The 22,818-nt window shown below is 40.6% G+C and overlaps 1 protein-coding gene across 1 annotated transcript in view; it reads left to right on the top strand.

Annotated features, from left to right (window-relative positions):
• Positions 1-22,818, top strand: part of LOC124118890 — a 35,299-nt gene continuing 12,481 nt past the window's right edge. The window contains exon 1 of the mRNA XM_046481188.2: positions 1-358. Within this exon, the coding sequence (XP_046337144.2) occupies positions 352-358 (7 nt within the window). The 5' untranslated portion in view covers positions 1-351. The remainder of the gene's footprint in view (positions 359-22,818) is intronic.

Here is a 22,818-nt window from a genome sequence, read left to right as displayed (position 1 = left end):
TATCCACGTCCTAGCTGAATCAAACGCTTGGTGAATCCATACTCGACTGGCTCGCTGTGAATACAGGGCTTAGCCAAGGCGATTGCTTATTCTCGTTTTTTTACCACCCTCTGGAGATGAAATTATTTCGTGGACCCGCCCAGTTAAACTGACAGAGGCACACTTACAACAGGCAGCTCGGAGGTTGTGTACAACTCTCGGGGAGCGGCGTTTCGGACAGTGGATTTTTTCGTGTTTTGTTTTACTGAACGCTGGATCCGTGGTCGCTGTGGGCAGACGGGAGCCACGAGCAGACGACTTCAGAAGCAGACGATATTTTCGGGAGGGACTTGAGCAGGCGCTTACACCAGAATGACAAGTGAGTTGATTCTGCCATACACTGAATAATGAATGAGGCCGGTGATTATCACGTACACGTTGTTCCCACATGCGACAGGGATGTTTCTCAAAACACACCACAGCCCTGTACATGTTCATATGTTAAGGTTAACACGGGGTAGGGAATGTACAACATTGTACCCATATGGTACAACAAAACTGTTTGTTATGAAGTCCAGTAGGCTTTTGAATTGGGCTCATTATAGAGTGTTATGAATGAGAACCGTGTACCTGTCATTGTATGAAATGTGATCTGGGTTTTCGTGACTATATAAATGTGATGTATGCGTGTATGTACGTTTGCTTAGAAGTATGATCACGAGGAATGTGTAATAATATCGATCATGGCACAAGACTGTCTGTTAGACTGATAAATTGAAACGTATTACATTAACCACTTTGAGGCTTGTGTAATGACATTTCGTCTATGTTTTATCCCACATAATTTGTCACTACACTCGTCTAGTGAGAGCTTAGTTGATTTCTTTAGGGTGGGGCTCTTGAGAATAGTTTTACGCCGCTGTTGGCAATCTGCCAGCAATATATCATGATAAGCCGGGAATGGTCTTCACACACATGTGTACCAATTTGGGGAATCGACCCCAGACCCTCGGCGTACACGTAATCAACAAAGAGATCGCCATCTTTATACATTTCGGTTTTAGTACGTGAGTACATTGAATATTAAAGCTTGTCAGAACTTTTTAAAGACAGAACGGATGAGTCATCCACACGTAAACGTATGCACCATCATATATATATATATATATATATATATATATATATATGTGTGTGTGTGTGTGACGTCATCACAATTAAATGACATCATACCCATTGTAGTGTGTAAGACGAACTAATTATAAGTGAGCGGTTTAATTACACTTTGTTTAAACTATCACTAAGTTAGAACGGGCCTCTTCGGTTTATAAACCAGTAGCCAGTAGAGGAAATATTATGAGTTTAGTTGTTGGCAGAAAGATGTAATGAGTAGCAAGTTTTCTTTCCATTATTATATTTTGTAATATCGAAAATCTAACTTATTCAATTTCCGTTCACTCTAGATCTATAACATTGTGTCGACTCAATTTCAAGTATTGCGCTGATACGTATTCATCTAATCTATCGTTTCGGTTCTGTCTGCTAATATTCTACATTTTACACTTATCGCGTACAAGTCATGAAACAAAAGAGTGTGGTAATATCACGAGACAAGTATGCAAGTGGGTAAGAAAATCCAAAGAAAGCACAGCTGAAATAAGGAATGAAATACCCACTGGCAGACATTTCACAATTACCGGATCATCCGTGTAAAGTGAGTGAATATGTTTTCACGCCGCTTTTAGAAATATTCCAGCAATATCACGGGGGACACCAGAAATGGCCTTCACACATTGTACCCATGTCGGGAATCGAACCCGGGTCTACAGCGTGACGAGCGAACCATTTAACCACTAGGCTACCCGACCGCCCCTAGCGGTGTAAAGAGCTGCAAGATGTAGAATGTAGAAAATGAGCGAACATATTTAGAAATTTCACGGAAACCTTATTCAGTCCAATGAAACACGGGTGCTGTTTAAATCTTCCAAAAATACGAAAGGATTTTTGAGGTACGTGCTTCCCCCAAACACATTGTGATAATATCGAAACAAATAGAGAACGAATGGATGTTTGATCTGTAACTGGGGGCGGTCATTCAGATAAATGTTCAGTCCTTATCGGGAAACAACTTGCATATACTTCTCCCTCTCATAGTTTCTCTCGGTCAAAGGTCAAGGTATAATTATCCCCTTTATGGCCAACGGGGTCAGCAAACACAAGAGCAAACCTCTTTGAAATCGTCATGAAAGTTATCAGATATGTCCATAAGCATTAGGTTTGGTTGATTTCAGTTCGTGTTTGGACCTTACAGATGAGTGTAAAATGTGTCAAGAATGTTGATGGCAGAGAAGTCTCCTGTCTAGTTGGATGCAGATAAAGACGGTAGAAACACATGATCGAAACCATGTAGGGTTACGGACTTACGACTGGGGGCACGGGTGGCCCAGTCGTCTAAGGCGCCGCGATTCGCTGTGCAGAGTTGCGTCCCTTGGACACGCCAGAAACCTTTGATTGTGGGTTCGAATGTACATGTGAACATCAAGGGAAGATCTTGCTGTAGTGAGTGAGTGAGTGAGTTGGGTTTAACGCCGCTTTTAACAGTAGTACAGATATATCGCGGCGTGTCAGCTTAATGTGGGAGGAAAGTGATGCGGGAGGAAGTGATGCGGGTCTCAGACGTTTACCACTTCGGTGAAACCCACGAGCACGGGTATGGTGCTGACAACCCGGGATTCGAACCCACAATCATGTCCTAATAATTAAGAATTGACTTCAATAATGTTTGCGAGGTGCAAACATTGTAAATCCTCCCGCACGAATTACGCCAAGAATGCATACAGGTTTTAAAATTTACAACTCTATAAACGATAAAAACATTTTAAAATAATTTTTTATAGATAATTACGTCGATAGTTATAACTTCACAGACTGCGTATTTAATGATTTACTCATAAAAACTGTAGCAATACTAAATCAGGGACATCGATCAGGGCAACAGTGCAACACAAGCCCCGCACTTTCTATGATCATCCAATCAGGTAACAGTAGTTTGTTATTGGGTGTGGTCCAATTAATTTTCTGTTGATGGAACCATAAACGCAAAAACAATTGCTTGGTTAGACGAACAAAGACACGGAATCGCTTGCAATGTTTAAATATTTAAACATTTACGACAAAATCATTTCCATAACCATAAGGAATCTGCTCGAAGCAGTCAATTGTACGATTCCGACTACATCATATGCATGTGTCACTGTCGATCACGTGTCCGCCTCATGGTGAGCGCATCCTGCCCCACATGTAGCACCCGCCACAAGGCGCAGGGATAGATTTTTTATATAAAACAGTTTTATTTGAATCAAGTTGGGGACAAGTGATACTTGTACAAATATTTGCCCCCCCCTGTCAAAAAAAGTTAACTACGGCCTTTGAGGTATGCTAACAATGTTACTCCATCATTTTAACTGATGTACAATCCCACTTGACACATCCTATCTGTTCGTGTTATCCAGTGAGGAAGCAACATACGTCTCTCCAGGAGGCGAGATGTTAATCAGGCTCGCAACTTGGGGCATTACAGATGATAGCCACTCCTCAACAATCTACACACAAGTGCCATAATGTTAATAACAATGATAATAATTATTTTGAAATATTTTATAAAATATGATTCACTTTGTCGGTATTTGAATAAACTGAAACTTTCAGATTTATGATGGGTCACATTCGGCGTGCCTAAATTTGCGACCATTGATTTATCGGATGTCTTACTGATAAAGCCAAACTATCCAATGTCATGACAAGGGTGCAACGTAGGCTGACTCTAGACGCGAAGAGGACTAACAAACCAAGCGTTCAAGTTGAAAGATAACAACGTTCCACTAAAACAAAACATGCAGACAATTGGTTACAAGAACAAGCACCCTAGAAATAGTTACTGTCAGGGGCGAAACTACCATTGTAGCAGAAAAGCAATGATTACACCAAAAAATAACCCTTAATTTTACTTTACACCTAAAAAAGAGGGCAATTCTTTTTAGAAATAAGTTAACCTCAATATACCATCTATGAAGTTTAGTATTAATTCAAACTCTACACCGTCGAACATGATATGTATTGTCTAACTTTATATTTGATAATGTGTATTATTACTTGCCCGTGAAGAGATCACCCGTTTAATAAACATACAGCTATATTACACATTGTGTAATACCAAAACGCGTGCTTATGTACTCTCGGAACACGTTTCACGAACAAATATTGAAAGCTCTCAACATCCCTTGGCGTATTCTACGACATTGTGTGTGGAGATGATAGATCACTGGGAGGAGCTTATGCACACTCGATGACCCCAGCAACCTTGTTGCTAGGCTGACGTCACATGGCATTGTTTCGCCGATGGATCTTGCAACAAAATTCCACAAATTACATCATCGGGTATTGTGACGTGATTGTAAACTTTGAGGTGCAAGGCCCCGTTCCACAAGGCGATCGTACTCTAGCGCAACGACAGTCGTTAGTCTAAGTTAAATTATGTGAGTTGTGATAGCCTTAGCACTACGATAATTTTGTGGGACGAACGCCTGAATTCTAAAGGTGGACCATTGTATGATATTAAATTCATACGTTTCAACTTTTGACGTGTTTGAAGTATTATTCTGTTAAACTCAATTGGATTATGCCATGGATCGTGTAGGTGTCAGCCTATTTACACTCAACAGTATAATTCTAAAAACATTATAAATGACAAGTAATAAATAAAATACTAAACTCGCTCTCGTGTAAAACCAATTTTATGAAACTCGTGAATAGTTTTGGTATCTGACTCGCTTTCGTTCGTCAGATACCAGAACTATTCACTCGTTTCATAAAATTGGTATTACACTGGAGCTCGTTTAGTATTCTATATTTTCATTGTTGTGATTAAGGTCAAAAGGTGTGTTCAATGTTCATTTCAAAGTTGAATTAAAAAAATTAAAAAATCATTGGTTGTATTTTAAGTTCACCTTGCATTGAGATATCTGTAATGAAACCTTCAGGAAATAACTCCAAGAAATACCAGAAAGTATAGTTATATGAAAATAAAAAAATAAAAACGATACTAACTAGTTTTTCACTCTGGCTAGCAATGATCCCTTTGAAATTAATGCTTCACAAAACAAACCGCGCTCTCACAATTAGTCTCATTATAATGATAGGTCGGCTCGCTTTAAAATATAAAAACATAACCATCACATACTACGAATGGACATGTAAAAACACATACAAGTAATATTATCGATTCATTCCAATGTTCAACTTTTTTTTGTCATCACAAATGTTTCTTGAATGAAAGTAAAAAATGTGTTTGGTGAAACACGTATATAATTACCAATATTTCTTACAAAAACAAAATCTAAAATATACGGTCCCAATTTGCAGGAAATAGCGTTTAAAAGCCTATATTTTTTAAAAGCTTAACTTCTGGGGGCATGCTTACATTTGAAGTTGCGCCTTGTTGAGACCCTGACTGTTTAACGCCGCTTTTAACAGTATTCCAGTTAATCACGGCGTGTCAACTTAATGTGGGAGGAAAGCCCGAAGTGATGCAGATCTCAGACGTTTACCACTTCGGTGAAACCCACGAGCACGGGTATGGTGCTGACAAACCTAGAAACATAAACGGGGCGAACCGGGATTCGAACCCACAATCATAGGTTTCTGGCGTGTAATATCGCCTGTGATGACCTATCAAGTACATCACTATTGATTCACCATGTTTTATTTTAACCCCTTCAAACACAGGTGTACTCCTTCCTTAGGCCGGCAATCTATATACCGTATGTGATAGGTGGAAAACACACAGAATAACATCGATATACCGTATTCGACGTAAAAAGCGCCCAGGACACTCTCAAAATTAGAAATAGGGGGCTCTTATTAGAATATGATTTTGGTGAGATTAAAAACGAGGTTGAAAGATTGTAAATTCCGTGGTTTATGCTGACAGCCTGAAATGATATAAAAGAAGAATGTGTGTGTAGTATACACGATAGATATATTTTCGAGAATTGAAATGCCCATAATAAAGGGTGAATATAACAAACGAGTGCCTATTATACACGAATAAATAAGCCTTGTGTACATTGATCAATCGGAAAGGGTGTTAACTGGGATTGTTCACTAGCCAATATATTAGCAAATATCGGCGTGGGCGCTTATTAGAGCGGGGCGCTTATAACGTCGATTACGGTATGTATAAAAATGTGATATTATTGAACACATCATGTTTCTATTTTTCTCGCCAGCAAAACTATGTATATTTGTTGTGCGAGGGCACGCTGACCCCACCAGCTGCTAGATAGATCCATCCACATATCGATGGAAACACGCTGTGGCGACACTGGGCTGTGTTTGAGTATCAGTACTGAGACATGTTGAACTAGCTGTCGATTGCTCTTTGTATTCACATGAACATTCACACAGGCTCGTCATGACCAAACTGTCCCTGTTCGGAAACAATTGAAGACAAACGAACATACTGATCGAGGTGATGTACAAAATGAAATGATAATATTAATACCAGAACCATGAGCAATGACCACCGTAACAGTAAACGTAATGTTTATAAAGGTTGGGATAATCATGACGACGACAAAAGCCCATCAAATACAGCCGTGCATCATCATCATCATCATCAAAGATGAGCGCCGCACCGCACCGATCAAATTAATGTTCCTAAAAATAATAACATTAATATCTATCATCATCATCATCATCATCAAAGATGATCTCAGCGCCTCAACAATGAAATAAATGTTCCTAATTTGTTTACAAAAATAATAACATTAATATCTATCATCATCATCATCATCATCATCATCAAAGATGATCTCAGCCCCTCAACAATGAAATTAATGTTGCTAAAATGTTTACAAAAATAATAACATTAATATCTATCATCATCATCATCATCATCATCATCATCATCATCAAAGGCATCATAATTGTATCATTCTGTGTATGATGTAACTTGGAATTTGCGATGATGATGAATTTGATGTATTTCTTGGTACAGTACTGAAGACACGGTCGTCCATCGCTCGCACCATCTCGCCAAGATAAACAATCAATTGTCGCGTTTATCACATCTTATTCCTGTGTTTTCCGAATTATGTGTTTTTTTACATGTATATATAGCTGTATACTACTTTCTGAATGTTGAGCTATATGACATATAACTGCATATAATATTGTGAATTCTGTGTATGATGTCTCACTCCTTATCATTTCCAAGATCCATTTTACAGAACATTAATAATTATAATATTTTCGGAATGCTGTGGTATTTGATACATATCTGTATATCACTTCAGTGTAGCTGTGATATATGACATATAACTATATATCACTTTAGAGTAGTTGTGATATATGATACATAACTATACGTCATTCAGTGTATCTATGATATATGATATATAACTATATATCACTTTAGAGTAGTTGTGATATATGATACATAACTATACGTCATTCAGTGTATCTATGATATATGATATATAACTATATATCACTTTAGAGTAGTTGTGATATATGATACATAACTATACGTCATTCAGTGTATCTATTTTATATGATATATAACTATATATCACTTTAGCGTAGCTGTGATATATGATACATTACTGTACATCACTTTAGGACCCGTGAAGATTCCGGGGTAGAATAGGTCTTCAGCAACCCACGCTTGCCGTAATAGGTGACTATGCTTGTCGTAAAAGGCTACTAACGGGATCGGGTGGTCAGGCTCGCTGACTTGGTTGATGCATGTCATCGATCCCAATTGCGTGGATCGATGCTCATGATGTCAATCACTGGATTGTCTGGTCCCGACTCGATTATTTACAGACCGCCGTCATATAGCTGGAATATTGCTGAGTGCGGCGTTAAACAACAAACCAACCAACCAACATCACTTTAGGGTAGCTGTGATACATGATATATAACTTGACATCACTTTGGGGTAGCAGTGATATATGATACATAACTATATATAACTTTAGGGTAGTTGTGATATATGATATATAACTTGACATCACTTTGGGGTAGCAGTGATATATGATACATAACTACATATCACTTTGGGGTTAGCTGTGATGTGTGATATATAATTTTACATGACTTTAGGGTACCTGTGATATATGATACATAACTACATATCACTTGAGGGTAGCTGTGATATATGATACATAACTACATATCACTTGAGGGTAGCTGTGATATATGATATTATATTAACCTATTTTACAGAGACAATATTGAACATATCTACCTGAATACGCTTTTGACAAGTTAATGATAATTCCTACTGATGTGATACACATATTTTTATCCCAGCGCGTGTAAAGGGAGGCCCTACACTATACTGCGCACCTGAAAGGACGGAGATGTATATCTGTGACTGTAATGTTGACAAGCGCTCTATAAAGCTGTGCCTGGCAGTGAGTGTGAATGTAGGGTGTGGCTGATCACTGCACGTAAAGCCAAACATCCACCTAGCATGCAAATAGCCCATTACCCACACATTCATGTCTACCCTCGGGCCTGCTTAAACATACAGAAGAACACGGATACAACGAACACGGATATAGCGAACGAACGGATACAACGAACTGTAAAAAAACCGATTTATCTCCAATATAATATCATATAAAATTTACGTATATAACGAACACTCTACAGCGAACTAACGGAACTGTACTTGTTATGTATGATCGAATGTGCAACCAATGTTTAAAATATGCATTTGTCAATATCATACAAAACAGATCTCTTTCGAATCGGTGTAAAACATATTTTAATGACATACCCCCCTCCAGTTTTCTGGTTCTATTGTATTTTGGGAAATGGGGAACTACTTTTGTTACGGAACCCTCCCGTAGGAATTTTGAAAACACCTGGTATCATCACCGATTTCAATGATCCATCCTAGCCTTGAATATCCGGGGTAGAATAGGTCTTCAGCAACCCATGCCATGCTTGTCGTAAGAGGCTACTAGCGGGATCGGGTGGTCAGGCTCGCTGACTTGGTTGATGCATGTCATCGTATCCCAATTTCGTGAATCGATGCCCATGTTGTCAACTCCTGGACTGTCTGGGCCAGACTCGATCGTTAACAGACGGCCGTCATATAGCAGGAATATTGCTGAGTGCAGCGTTAAACAACAAACAAACAATGATCCATACGTAAACGTTTCATCACTATTTCTGTCCATTGTGGATCTGCTTCGGCAGATAATCGAGAAGAATAATTCCTTGCGTTGATAGAGCGTCCGCCCGGAGAGCGGAAGGTCCAGGGTTCGATCCCGGCCGCGTCATACAAAAAGACGTTAAAAGATGGTACTTGTTGTTACCCCGTCTGGCGCTCGGCATTAAGGGGCTAAAACAAGGACTGGTCGGCTCGGAGTCAGTATACTGTGTCTGAATGGGGTATTCATGTTAAACTGCGGCATGGTAGCTCAGTGAGCTAGCACTATAAATCGGCATCAGTCCGGACTAGTACAAGCAGCCACACACACACATACACGTGCATGCACGTCGCTATATAAGTGCAATAATCTTGGACGCGACGTTAAACCCCATTTCACCTCACCTCCTTGCGTTGACGTTTTGAACTTGTGTGATATGTGAGAATGTGTCACGCATATCGCCGCCTCTGAACTCACACATATTCAATGACCCAGGAGATGTCTATGGATGAGAACTTTGGGCAATCACTGATAGATTCCTCTCTATTTGTGTCCTGAAATGGTTCAGTATATAATTATCCATGATTCAGAGAGTTAGTTCGCTTTGTATACCTTCTCGCTTCAATTATAGACGCCCTTACCTGTATTCATATAAACGGACATTCATGATCAATAAGGAGCACTCTACACTTTCCGCTATCACGTTTTTTGTTATACAGAATATTTCTATTTTAAGGCTGCCCAATGACTCCATGTACGCTTGGTAAAGGAAACTATTCCAGAATATTTTACCACACGTGTGACCCTTTAGCATAACCACGTTCCATTATAACATGGGAGGCAACTATGCCTTTTTAAAACTATATTTTAAATGTATGACTCTCCAATCGTTGTTGGGGGCACGGGTGGCCCAGTCGTCTAAGACGCCGCGATTCGTTGTGCAGAGTTGCGTCCCTTGGGCACGCCAGAAACCTATGATTGTGGGTTCGAATCCCGGTTCGCCCCGATTATGTTTCTAGGTTTGTTAGCACCATACCCGTGCTCGTGGGTTTCACCGAACTGGTAAACGTCTAAGACCTGCATCACTTCGGGCTTTCCTCCCACATTAAGCTGACACGCCGCGATATAACTGGAACACTGTTAAAAGCGGCGTTAAACCCAACTCACTCACTCACAATCGTTGTGTTCATGTTTTTGTCCCCTCTTTCATCATATAATCTTCTTGCTAATGTGCGTTCCCAGTAATCCAAGGCACGCCAGAAACCCATGACAGCGCCCAGTAAATAAAAGACCAAAATCGGGTTGTTTTTAATTTTTGAGAAGTATAATTTAGTCTAGATAAGACAAACTATTGGTTGATATTGTGAGCAATGACACCTGCCGTCGGGATACGATGACCCGCAATCAATCCAGCCACAAAGCCTGACCACCCCGTCGATTAAGTCGCCGCGCACAACAAGATAGGTTTGGGAAGACATAACCAGAATTCCCATGGAATCAAAACATGTCAACTGTATTGGGTCTGTGTATTGCTTTACACGTTCTTGTCATCCTCTTTCAACGACACCCATGGGAACAGCGCTGATCTGAGAAGGAAAAGGTTAAATGTGGGTTAGCAATTTTACTTCCTTTGTGAAGTCATGATTCATCGCCGTCTGTACACATTGAACAATATATTGCCAAGCTTGGAGCGTTAGAGATGCGAGTAAGCCTACCTACACACGTAGTATTTGTGTAGGTATTGATGCATGTCCTACATCTCTCAAATGTAAATACCGATCCTAAACCAATATACATAGAGGATCTATTCAGCGCATCATACATAATCAATAGCCACCTCTGTGTGAACCTGAAGCATTTTTGAGCACAGGTTAATGACGCGCGGGTAGAGAGTCATCCCGGAGAGCGGACGATGCGGGGCTCGATCTCCGACCGCGTCATACCAAAAGACGTTAAAAGATGGTACTTGTTGTTACCCTGTCTGGCGCTCGGCATCAAGGGTTTAAACAAGGACTGGTCGGCCCGGAGTTGGTATACTGTGTCTGAGTGGGGTATTCATGTTAAACTGCGGCATGGTATCTCAGTGGGCTAGCACTATTAATCGGCATCAGTCCGGACATGTACAAGCAGCCACACACACGTGCATGCACGTCGCTATTTAAGTGTCATAATCTTGGCCGCGACGTTAAACCCCATTTCACCTCACCCCACCTCACCTCACTTCACCTCACCCGACACGCGGCTTAAACTAGTGGCTGACGATTTACCATCGGGGTGCTTTTAACGTTTCACGATACTATTGCAGAAGTGAAACAGCTATTGGAGTTTTAAGGAGGGTGAAGACAGGTTGGAATAGTTCCCTAGCGGCCAATGCTAGTCGTGAGAGACGGCTACGTGGGTTGGGTGGACAGACTCCATTACTATAACTGCGTGTCACCGTACACCGTTGCTCGTAATATCAATCCCCTCATAATATGGCACAGTCTCTATTATATACCCCCCGCCGTCATAAAGCTCGAATATTGCCGATTGCGATGTTAAATAAAACAAAAAATAACTTTCCCGGAATGTAGATTTCCGTTTTGCTTGGTGTCATCACTTTTTAATAGTTTTTCATAAAACATGTTTAAGATACAGTAGGAATCGTACACATGGACTCTGCTTTTAGTAGACAGTTCTTGTGATTATGCAATATTCCAGCTTTATGACGGCGGTCTGTAAATAATCGTGATTGACATCATGAGCATCGATCCACGAAATTGGGATACGATGACATGCATCAAGCAAGTCAGAAAGTCTGACCACCCGATCCTGTTAGTCGGCTCGAGCTCTAACGACAAGCATAGTCGCTTTTTACGACAAGCATGGGTTACTGAAGACCTATTCTAACACGGATCTTCACGGGTCCCTCTCTTCCTATGTTAAGCTACTATGCGAGTTTGAAGTTTGGTTGTAACACAGGGATGCTTCCATTAAAGTGATACTGTGCTGAGATTGAAAATGGATGTACTGTTAAAAGTCCCGTCGCCACCTTCATCCTTCCCAAATTGTGTGGCTGCTCCATTCAGAAAGCAAACTTCCATTTGAAGCGGTGAAAAACCAAATTATGTTGCTTACAAAGAAAATCCACGCCCAAATATAATATATCGTTATTCCCTTATACACTGTGTGATAAATCCACGTTTTATTTACCGAGCGGTTTAAAGAGGAGAATCTAAAATAGAATATTGGAATGAAAGATAATCCGAAATTCAAGATTTACGGAGTTGATATACATGACAGCGCTTTCATATTTTATTATAACTTTCGTTCTCGATTAAACTGAGGAGCAAAGAAACTGTACCTCTCACTTGATTTTATCATATGTTTGATTTTCAATTGAAAATTTCTTAAGTTAGCGATATTATATCCAAAATGAACGGTACTCACGCTTAGTCTGCACTCAGAGAATAGGGGCGGTCGGGTAGCCTAGTGGTTAAAGCGTTCGCTCGTCACGCCGAGGACCCGGGTTCGATTCCCGACATGGGTACAATGTGTGAAGCCCCTTTCTGGTGTCCCCCGCCGTGATATTGCTGGAATATTGCTAAAAGCGGCGTAAAACCATACTCACTCACTCACTCACTCAGAGAATACTTCTACATGGTTTTATTTAAAAAAAATATAATTTGGTTTAAAACATTTGGACATGAAATAAATTCATTCGCATAATACACAACTGTTGATGGGTATTTTGGACATGTTATCTTTGAAAATCAATAAATATTCAATCTTCGGAACAAATTTACAACATTTCTTACATAGCAGGGGTGATATTGTTGCAAAGGCATTTCTTACCTTAGTCTTCATTGAGCCAGTTTACTTTTACACATAATGACCCAGCCACAGAGTATTTGTTTACAAACAAACAATAAACAATCAAATTTCAAAACAGTTCTTTTAATTTTCAATTACATGAAAAACGAACTCGGTATAATTTATTTTGTCCCTTAATTTATTATTAAATGTGAATAATGACTCACATGAACGGATGTGTGTATGTGTGTGTATATGTGTGTGTGTGGTGTGTGTATGTGTGTGTGTATGTGTGTGTGTATATGTGTGTGTGTATGTGTGTGTATGTATGTGTGTATATGTGTGTGTGTGTATGTGTGAGTGTGAGTGAGTGTGTGTGTGAGTGTATGTGTATGTGTGAGTGTATGTGTATATGTGAGTGTGTGTGTGGGTGTATGTGTATATGTGAGTGTGTATGTGTATGTGTGCACGTGTGTGTGTGTATGTATGTGTGTATGTGTATGTATGTGTGTGTGTATGTGTGTGTGCACGTGTGTGTGTATGTATGTGTGTGTGTGTGTGTGTGTGTGTGTGTGTGTGTGTGTGTGTGTGTGTGTGTGTGCATAGCTGTAGTTCCTCGTGTCGTGACAAAGATGAGGGACTAAGCCTTCACAATGCCTCGCCCTGTCTGACCTCCTTTCCATGGCCCAGTAAACATTGTATATGTTTCAATAAACCCGTGTTCTCCCGGGAGGAGCGTCACCTAAATCTCCCTTGTTATCCATTATTTATTTGAAAACTTCCTTTGTGTCGTGGCTTAAACTAACCCCTACCTTGACAGATACACAAAGTTAGTGCGTCAGGCTCCGACGAATTATGTGTCATATAGATACAGAACATTGTGACTCTATTGCCGAGGTTGTACGTGCGTTTCCAGCACAAAGGCACAGTCGGATGTAATTTGGTAAATATCGCGACGGTTGAACACAGGTGTTCAGAGTCATACATGTAGGGCACACCTTGATGGTTTCATTTAGATCGTGTACATTTACATTGACAGAGGTGGTTGATATTTGTGTTCAAGTATTTTAATTTCTCAAACTATAACACAAGACAACACGTGAGCCAGAATCAGCTCTGCATGTCGCAATTTATATATCTGACATCAAGAGTAATGTCATTTATTTTTAAATTAGTGTATTAACAATTATTATCATGAGCATGTTAACAATATCAGGTATTTCGGTAAAAACAATTCTACCTTCAAAAATCACTATTAGAAGAAATGTAACATAAACGCAAAATATCCTTTTATTGTGAACTGAGGAAGCATCCATGTGACTTCTAGAGGGTATGGTAGGTACATTTTTTATATGCAAGTTTGCTCAGAAAAATGTAAAAAATAAATGAATAGTATGTTGGCAATGGTGACAAAGAATGATCATTTGTGGAAAATACTTTAACGTCAATTATTGTGTTAGTAGTTGAAATGATTAGATTGTTTAATTGTGCTCAGTAAAAATAGTTTGTTGGAGTGAGTGAGTGAGTGAGTTGGGTTTAACGCCGCTTTTAACAGTATTCCAGTTATATCAGGGCGTGTCAGCTTGATGTGGGAGGAAAGCCCGAAGTGATGCAGGTCTCAGACGTTTACCACTTTGGTGAAACTCACGAGCACGGGTATGGTGCTGACAAACCTAGAAACATAAACGGGGCGAACCGGGATTCGAACCCAAAATCATAGGTTTCTGGCGTGTCCAAGGGACGCAACTCTGCACAGCGAATCGCGGCACCTTAGACGACTGGGCCACCCGTGCCCCCAGTTTGTTGGATACAGCTGGGTACAAAAGCTGTGCTCAAAAACATCCAGCCCCGTTACAGATCAAATGGATGCTCCCTAATGCTGACATGTCACAATGAGTACAAGTCAAGCTTTCAAAACCAAACCAGGATATTTTAAGCATCAGGGGTATTATTAAACGAACGCGTATCCTTGCCCCTGCTGTGGTAGTCTATTCATCTTCAGACTGGTCCAAGCCAACGCCTACTTAGACATTAGAAGTGAAGGAGCCAACGTCAGCTGCCAACTGTACGTATCGATACAAAACAGGTGTAAGGCAAGGTTTACTATTCCAGCCTATTGTCTTCGTGTGAATTGCAGCAAACAGGATAATAGCCACTATTGAGCCTACACCTTTTTCAATGGCGTTTTGTCACGCACGTTATCGGGGTGTATCAACAGGCTCCATGTTGGTGAGTCGTGCACTGACAGAAAATCGGTTTCGAACTTGATAGCCATTAGTGATACGGGCAATATGTGTGTAGTGGTTGCCTTCATTCATGTGGGTGCTGGACGGTCGTTGTAATAAGGTGGTGCTCTTTCAATGTTTGACCAGAAAACAGTACACGTATCCCACGGCATATTCACAAGGACGCGTATATGCTGAAGAAAACGAGTTAGGGATCATGAATATTTTGGAGGATGTTTCTGAGAAATTGTGCTGTCTTCACAACACAAATATCCCAAAAAATATTCATGAGCCCAAACACGTTTAGTTCAGTATGTATGCAGGCTTAGGGAACCACAATTCAATATACAGAGGCTGGGATGTCTGTTAGAAAAATGATATTTTTCGGGCACTCCTTCAAAACACACACACAATTCAATATACAGAGGCTGGGATGACTGTTAGAAAAATGATATTTTTCGGTCACTCCTTCAAAACACACACATCAATATACAGAGGCTGGGATGACTGTTAGAAAAAAGGATATTTTTCGGTCACTCTTTCAAATCTCACAATTCGTTTCGCTGAAAGGAGGAACCGAGTTATGATATTTTACCACTATATAGTTTTCTTCCAGTGTGTTCAGCAAATTGTATTCTGTCATCTCCCGCCACACCCACACTCTCCTTCTACCCCAGAATGTCCAATGGCGGCCTCTGGATTCCATTTGTGCTTTAACTCAATGACTTTGTGCCATTTGAAAATATTGGAGATAATCTCATTTGTGTCTTACTCATGAGTAACATAATAGGGAATGTTTTTATTTGTTCACTTAAAAGAAGTAAATGTGTTATATCCTCATATATGTAGCTTTCTCCATAGAGTTTCTTATAATATATAAGTTATTTGTGTGATAAATAAAATACTACTTTTGTCCGGTTACGTTCCAGGCGGCGCTTCTCCGTGTCTATGGATGCGATATTGTAATACTGCATCTGAAACGCATGCTTAAGTCAACAATTGGAATTTAAAACATAAAGCATTTTATATTCTTTCAAAATCGTTTCAGGAATGGGAACATGTACACCGCTAGGTGGCCAAAAGTTAACACCAAGTTTGATCATCGTTAGAAATGAAATGAATAAGAAACGGTTACTCGACTGTGATATTTGATACGATATCATACGCAGCAGAATTTTGAGAATGTTTGTAATTGTTTGGTGAAGTCCAATTATGAAGTGAATATAGTCTATTGCCCGGCAGTTTAGAGGTCTTGAATTGTAAATCGATCTGGTAATGAATCACATACAACTAAAAGCAATACATATTGATTGTTCAGCCTTGGCATTCTGCGTCAAGTCACGCGGTAATGGTACACCTTAACCCAGCAAGACATTCTAAAAATGATCTAAAGTGTCGATAGATATAAAACTCCAAACACAATGGATTGAATGTAAATTTATATCAGTTATGCGCCATTTGCCCGGGTCTTTGGTTTGAATCCCAGACTCGCCATGATTTTTTATTGTTGCAGCACCATGAAGTATGCAAGTTTTACCAAACTGGTAAACGTAGCACACCTGCGTCATTGCTAAAAGGGACCACACTGACATAAAACCATCTCACTTTGAATAATTACCTATAATAATTTATAATAATAACTTCATTCCAGTTATCCCCAGGTTGAAAGGTACTGCTTGGCGATTGGCATTAAGGATATAGTATCAATGGAGTATCAATGTGAACGCTAACCCCCTTTCCCCATCACGTCACCTTCACTTTATTAATTGTCCAGGCACTGATCACATTATCTGCATTTAGTCAGGTGGACAAGGGTCAATGTCGTTTCTTGTTGTCTTTCTTTCTTTATAATTCTTTCTTTGTCTCAAAAGCCTACAAATACTACAGCTTCCAAATAGCACTTAAGATATGTGTTGTACTATTCTTGTGTTTCTTTCAATAAAAGCAACAAAGCCATCTCCATGATCACTGGACATCTGTGCTAAAACAGAGACCCGGTATCATCACTATTTTATAGTGAGTCATAAAATGCCACAACCCTTTCCACGGGGATCACAAATCTCACAAGTCGTTTACACCAAGTATTCGGAAAAAGGTGAACGCACCCTGCCCAACTGGTGGCACCCGTCACAAACTCATGCAAAGGCAAGTCAATTGTCCACGTAAAAAAAAGAAACATATGGTATAGGTCAAAATACGGAATTGCATCGGACACAATTATTGTCATTGAACGGTTTCAATTTGTTATTTTGGTAATCCGACTTGAGTAGCTGTTAACCTCAATCATTCTCCCCATTAACAACCTAAAAGTGTATCCTGTAACAGGCATTAGTATCATGGGGCGTTGGGGTAGCCTAGCGGTTAAAGCGTTCGCTCATCACGCCGAAAACCCGGGTTCGATTCCCCACATGGTTACCATGGATGAAGCCCATTTATGGTATCCCCAGCCGTAATATTGCTGGAATATTGTTAAAAGCGGTGGAAAACCACATTCACTCACTCACGCACTGGTTTCATGTAGCCACATAAAGCTTGTTTAGAATTCATAAAAAGAAGTTGTTAAGATTTGTTTTAATGAGTAAATATTATATCTATTGCATCATAACCTCACGGATGTGCCTGCACTTTTCAGTCAACAGAGCATCACGATATATTGCAGTGTAACAAAACGCCACCTTGACTGCAGTCTGTACATATAACCATTTCAATAACCATAGGGCGTCACAAACGCAATTATATGTACAGATGGATACACGCCCATTGCAAACATACATCATGCTGGCGTGTTCGTCTGAGAGCATTAAAAGTAAATATTCTAAAGAAAACCTTTTAAAGGAGTTCCTGAACACGAAATATGTATAATGCCACACCCTATTTGTGTATAAAAAATTGTTTTCATGTGTAGATGTAGCTACAATCCCCACAATTAACAGCCAGTGTTTCGCAAACAAACTTCACAGGTCATCGTTTCTTTGTAGTGATTCCGAATGATGATATTGAAGTTCAGGTGTTCAGTTCACAAACGCATACATCATTCCTCAATTCAATTAGACCCCCTCCGTGGTCGAGTGGTAGAGCGTCTGCCCTGAGAGCGCAGGGGTTCGATCCTCGGCCGCGTCTACCAAAAGACGTTAAAAAATGGTACTTGTTGTTACTCTGTCTGACGCTGGGCATTAAGGGGCTAAAACAAGGCGAAACAAGGTACGAAACACGTGTGCCTGTGTGCGTGTGCGTGTGTGTGTATGTGTATTTATCATATATAATGGGTAGGTTTCTCGGCAGGATAAAGCCAACGGATAAAAACGATATCCGTTGGGGTCATATGCGGATAGAGATGCAAATATCAAAGGTCAAGTAGGGACTGCTTTCACTGTTTATAAACAAACATGGCGTTGCCCTCGTCATTCGGCGATCGAGTCAAAACTAACCATCGGGAATCTGGTTAAACTACAGGGATAATTGCTTTCATTATCAAAAGAACAGTCTAACATACTGAAAATCAGTGTCTAACTGTGACGTAGCTAAGGCAATTTATAAGTTTTGGCAACTTTGGAGATATAAATTTCGACACAGCCAAGCGGGATCAGTAGCCATATCTGTGCTTGTAGACCTCTGCGGCTTGAACCTTTCTCCACAAATTAAAAAAGTTGGATTTGGCCGAAATATGTTTTAATTGTTACCTTGTTTCGTTTTGTCGCTGTGTGTACATCTGACTACACTTCTTAACGTTATGACAGGACAGACCGACTGTCATCAACGTCCGACCGTGGCCGTGACGTCTCATAGACTAGGATTAGAGTAGCTTTCCTTTGACAAAGGGCAGTTACTCTAGCAGACAGACCGACGGATTGCCGCAAAAGGCAATTAAAAACAATTGTTGCTTCGCCACTGTATAAGAAGGAAATTTCCGTTGGAACTATATTGGCTACTGTCACTGTCAGACTGACACATCACTTACCCTGTGACGTAATAAATATTAATGCGCGCATTCCAGGAAAACTCGCAATGTTTCGGTATTGTTTTTGAGAGAGGGAAAGCGATTTTGAGGCACAGAATTAAAGAATGACATTATATGATAAAGAGGTTATCACGCTTGTGTGTTTGGGGATGGTAAATATCCTGTATTAGGAATAAACACTATGTATTTAGCTCGCCAAGGCCCGCTAAATACAATGTTTATTCCTGATGCAGGATATTTACCATCCCCAAACACACTCGCGTGATAATCTCTATGTATCTTCGTGTGTATGAATATGTGCGTGTGTGTATGCCGCGCCTGTATGTGCGTGTGTGAGCGTGTATATCTGTATTTGCGTGTGTGTGTGTTATATGTGTGCATGTGAATGCGTGCGTATAGTAAACAGGCAAGGCATAACGAAGAACATGCTTCACTAATATATGCCTTTTATGTTTTATCAACGGGTTACCTTAATTGTAAGTCAATCTCCCGTGTACGAGCGTGATGGTTTGAGCGAGCTCAGTGAGACATGAAGGAAAGGAGGGGGTTTTGTTGATTCAGTCTACAGTCGGGGAAAATAGTTCCGGATGACAACCGATGCAGACTTATGTAACCCTGACGAACACACAACAGAATCCCCCCCCCCCCCCCCCCCCATGGATTTGAATAGGTCTCTGTAATCGGTCTGGTTATTGTACTCGGTGACGATTGCGTGTCATCGTGACCCGAGGTTGTGCATAGTTTCGTATGATTGATACAACACTCAAGGCCTCAGTAAATCTTTCAAAAACTTTTATTTTCAACTTTGACGCATCAGTGATAAAAAATGACGTCCGATGAAAATTCGTCTTTTGACTTGTACTATATGTTCCCGTGTTTTTCTTCAGGTGAACAATTTACTTGCCTTTGCATGTGTTTGTGACGGGTGCCACCGGTGGGGCAGGATACGCTCAGCTTTTCGCGAACACCTGGTGTCGACCCATTTGATAGTGATTCATAAACACATGCTCGTGATATAGTGGGAAGCCTACTATTGGCTCTTTATGCATAGATTTCCATTGGATATGGAAAGGGTTTTGTCTCTTTATGTGAGTCGATTCCCGACATGGGTACAATGTGTGAAGCCCATTTCTGGTGTCCCCCGCCGTCATATTGCTGGAATATTGCTAAAAGCGGCGTAAAACCACACTAACTCACTCACTTTATATGAGATACATCGAGCATGTTCTGTTCAGGGATGATTTCAAAGAGCGACAATCGACTCTTGCTCAAAAGGGGGCGGTCGGGTAGCCTAGTGGTTAAAGCGTTCGCTCGTCACGCCGAAGACCCGGGTTCGATTCCCGACATGGGTACAATGTGTGAAGCCCATTTCTGGTGTCCTCCGCCGTGATATTGCTGGAATATTGCTGGAATAAAGCGGCGTAAAACCATACTCACTCACTCACTCACTCTTGCTCAAAAGTAGTTAATTCAGGGTAAAAACATTCAAGTTTAGCTGAGGCTTTCCGAAGAGTTTAAGGTAGGCATGCCAAGGACTGTGACTCATAAGTGACGAAGGTGATGTCCCTGCAAGTCTCTATGTATGTGTAATCGCGTCACGTGTCTGTATCACAATGATCACATGATAACAAATGTCTCCTTTTGTCAGCCAGTGATGGGATATAATGAAAGCATATAAAAAACCGTGTAATGAACACACGGTTTGTAAAACTCGCTTAGTAGGATTTTTTGTTTGATCAGCCGTACGAAAAGCCAATTCCCCCCCCCCCCCCCCCCCCCCCCCCCCCCGCCCATCCACCTTTTCAAACCCCCTCTACTCTTAAATGGAGACTCCAAAACCACCAAAGCTCGCCCCTGTGAAATATCGCTTTTCACGTTGACAGAAAACAGGTTCTTGTATTACGTGTCATCGTCTTGATGACTTACATGGTTGCTGATATCTCAGGATGTTATTGTGTTGCCTTTAAGAAAATGTGCAACTGAGAAATTAGAATTTGAAAGGTTTGATTGTATTTTTACCAAGTTTAGTAATGTAACGCAGGATCTAAGTCTGTCTATATACGAGTTCTAGTTGGACGGATGTAACGTCTACATATAATAGGCATTTTAATGGGTATAACAGGGACAGAGAGGATTGACAACTGTTTCGCGTGCATCTAAATGTCCGACCTGTGTATAAATTATCAAACTCTAAATCGATCATGAAAATAGCAAAAGCCCAGATGGGAATCAAAGAGAGAAAAATAGGCCGATTGAAGACGACAGTGTAGAATTAATTGAGACGATTCAGTAGCTCTATATATAGACTAACAGACATGCCCGAGGGAATTCCGTTCAGAATAGCACTCATCTACACTAATACGTCGTCAGGTGATCGGGTCACAGCCTCGGGTACCTGTTGACTACGGGTTCGGTGGCGATGGTTGTTTCTGATGCGGGGCGGTCGGGTAGCCTGGTGGTTAAAGCGTTCGCTCGTCACGCCGAAGACCCGGGTTCGATTCCCGACATGGGTACAATGTGTGAAGCCCATTTCTGGTGTCCCCCGCCGTGACATTGCTGGAATATTGCTGGAATAAAGCGGCGTAAAACCATACTCACTCACTCACTCAATCATTGTTTCTGATGCGTCTCTGATTTGCATGATCCGACACGATTATTTACAATAAATATTAAATTGGTGTTAAACAACATTCATTCACTAATACGTGGCCTACGCGGGGTTCATTATTCCGCACCTCTGATGTCAGTATAACTGTGTCCCCCAATGTTTCCACTCAATTGTGCAATCCATTTTCTACAAGCCAGAACTGATTGATATTGTGAAGAAAAAAATCACAGGTATTGATCAGATCATTGGAACAAGTGTCCCATGGCTATTAAGTAGTATTTTGTAAGAAGGCGTTAATATTTCATGAGCGTGTCTTGTGGCAGTTCACTTGCAATTGGATAGCGCTTACCATGGCTAGGTTCTAGCACCATAACCGTGCTCGTGGGTTTCAGCAATGTTGAGACATGCGCCACTTTGGACTTCCCATCCGCATAATCTTGCACGCCGTGGTATAACTGAAACACGCTTCTAAATTCCGTCAATTACAGCTCCCCTACTGTAACCAAGTGTCGACCGATCGCCTGTATAAAAAACATTGAGCTTATGTTGAAAAATAAAATTTAAAACACTTTCACAATTTTTGGTTTTGTTTGTTAGACTTAATACCTTTTGACCAATCCTGGTACACGTATTTGAAATCAGCAGTGGGGTGAACATATCGTCGATTTCAAAATCCTCTTAGCATATGCCTAACAATATAGCATATCCTAATTTGAAGTAAGGAGATGGAAACACCGCTGCAAATCCTTTCTGTGACACGACAGTCTCAATAAACTATGTATGGAACGTTGACCAAATAGTATAAAGTGTAGGCCACAGCCAAATCTTTTGAAGCAGGATGTTATTGTGTATTGCCCAACCACACCAAACATACCATCGCGTACAGAAAGAGCCCCGGACACATTAAAAAACACAAGATTGATGCATTTGAACCAACGGCAGAATGGTTACACAATGTAGTATCGTTCCACAAAGCGTGGATAGACACTTCTTTAGTCGCAGGCTCCGCTACGGGTTGATTAACACAGTCTA

This window comes from Haliotis rufescens, unplaced genomic scaffold (genome assembly GCF_023055435.1).
Source record: "Haliotis rufescens isolate VD_foot unplaced genomic scaffold, xgHalRufe1.0.p SCAF_14, whole genome shotgun sequence".
Lineage (NCBI taxonomy): Eukaryota > Metazoa > Mollusca > Gastropoda > Lepetellida > Haliotidae > Haliotis > Haliotis rufescens.
This window is presented reverse-complemented; position numbering and strand designations above follow the sequence as displayed.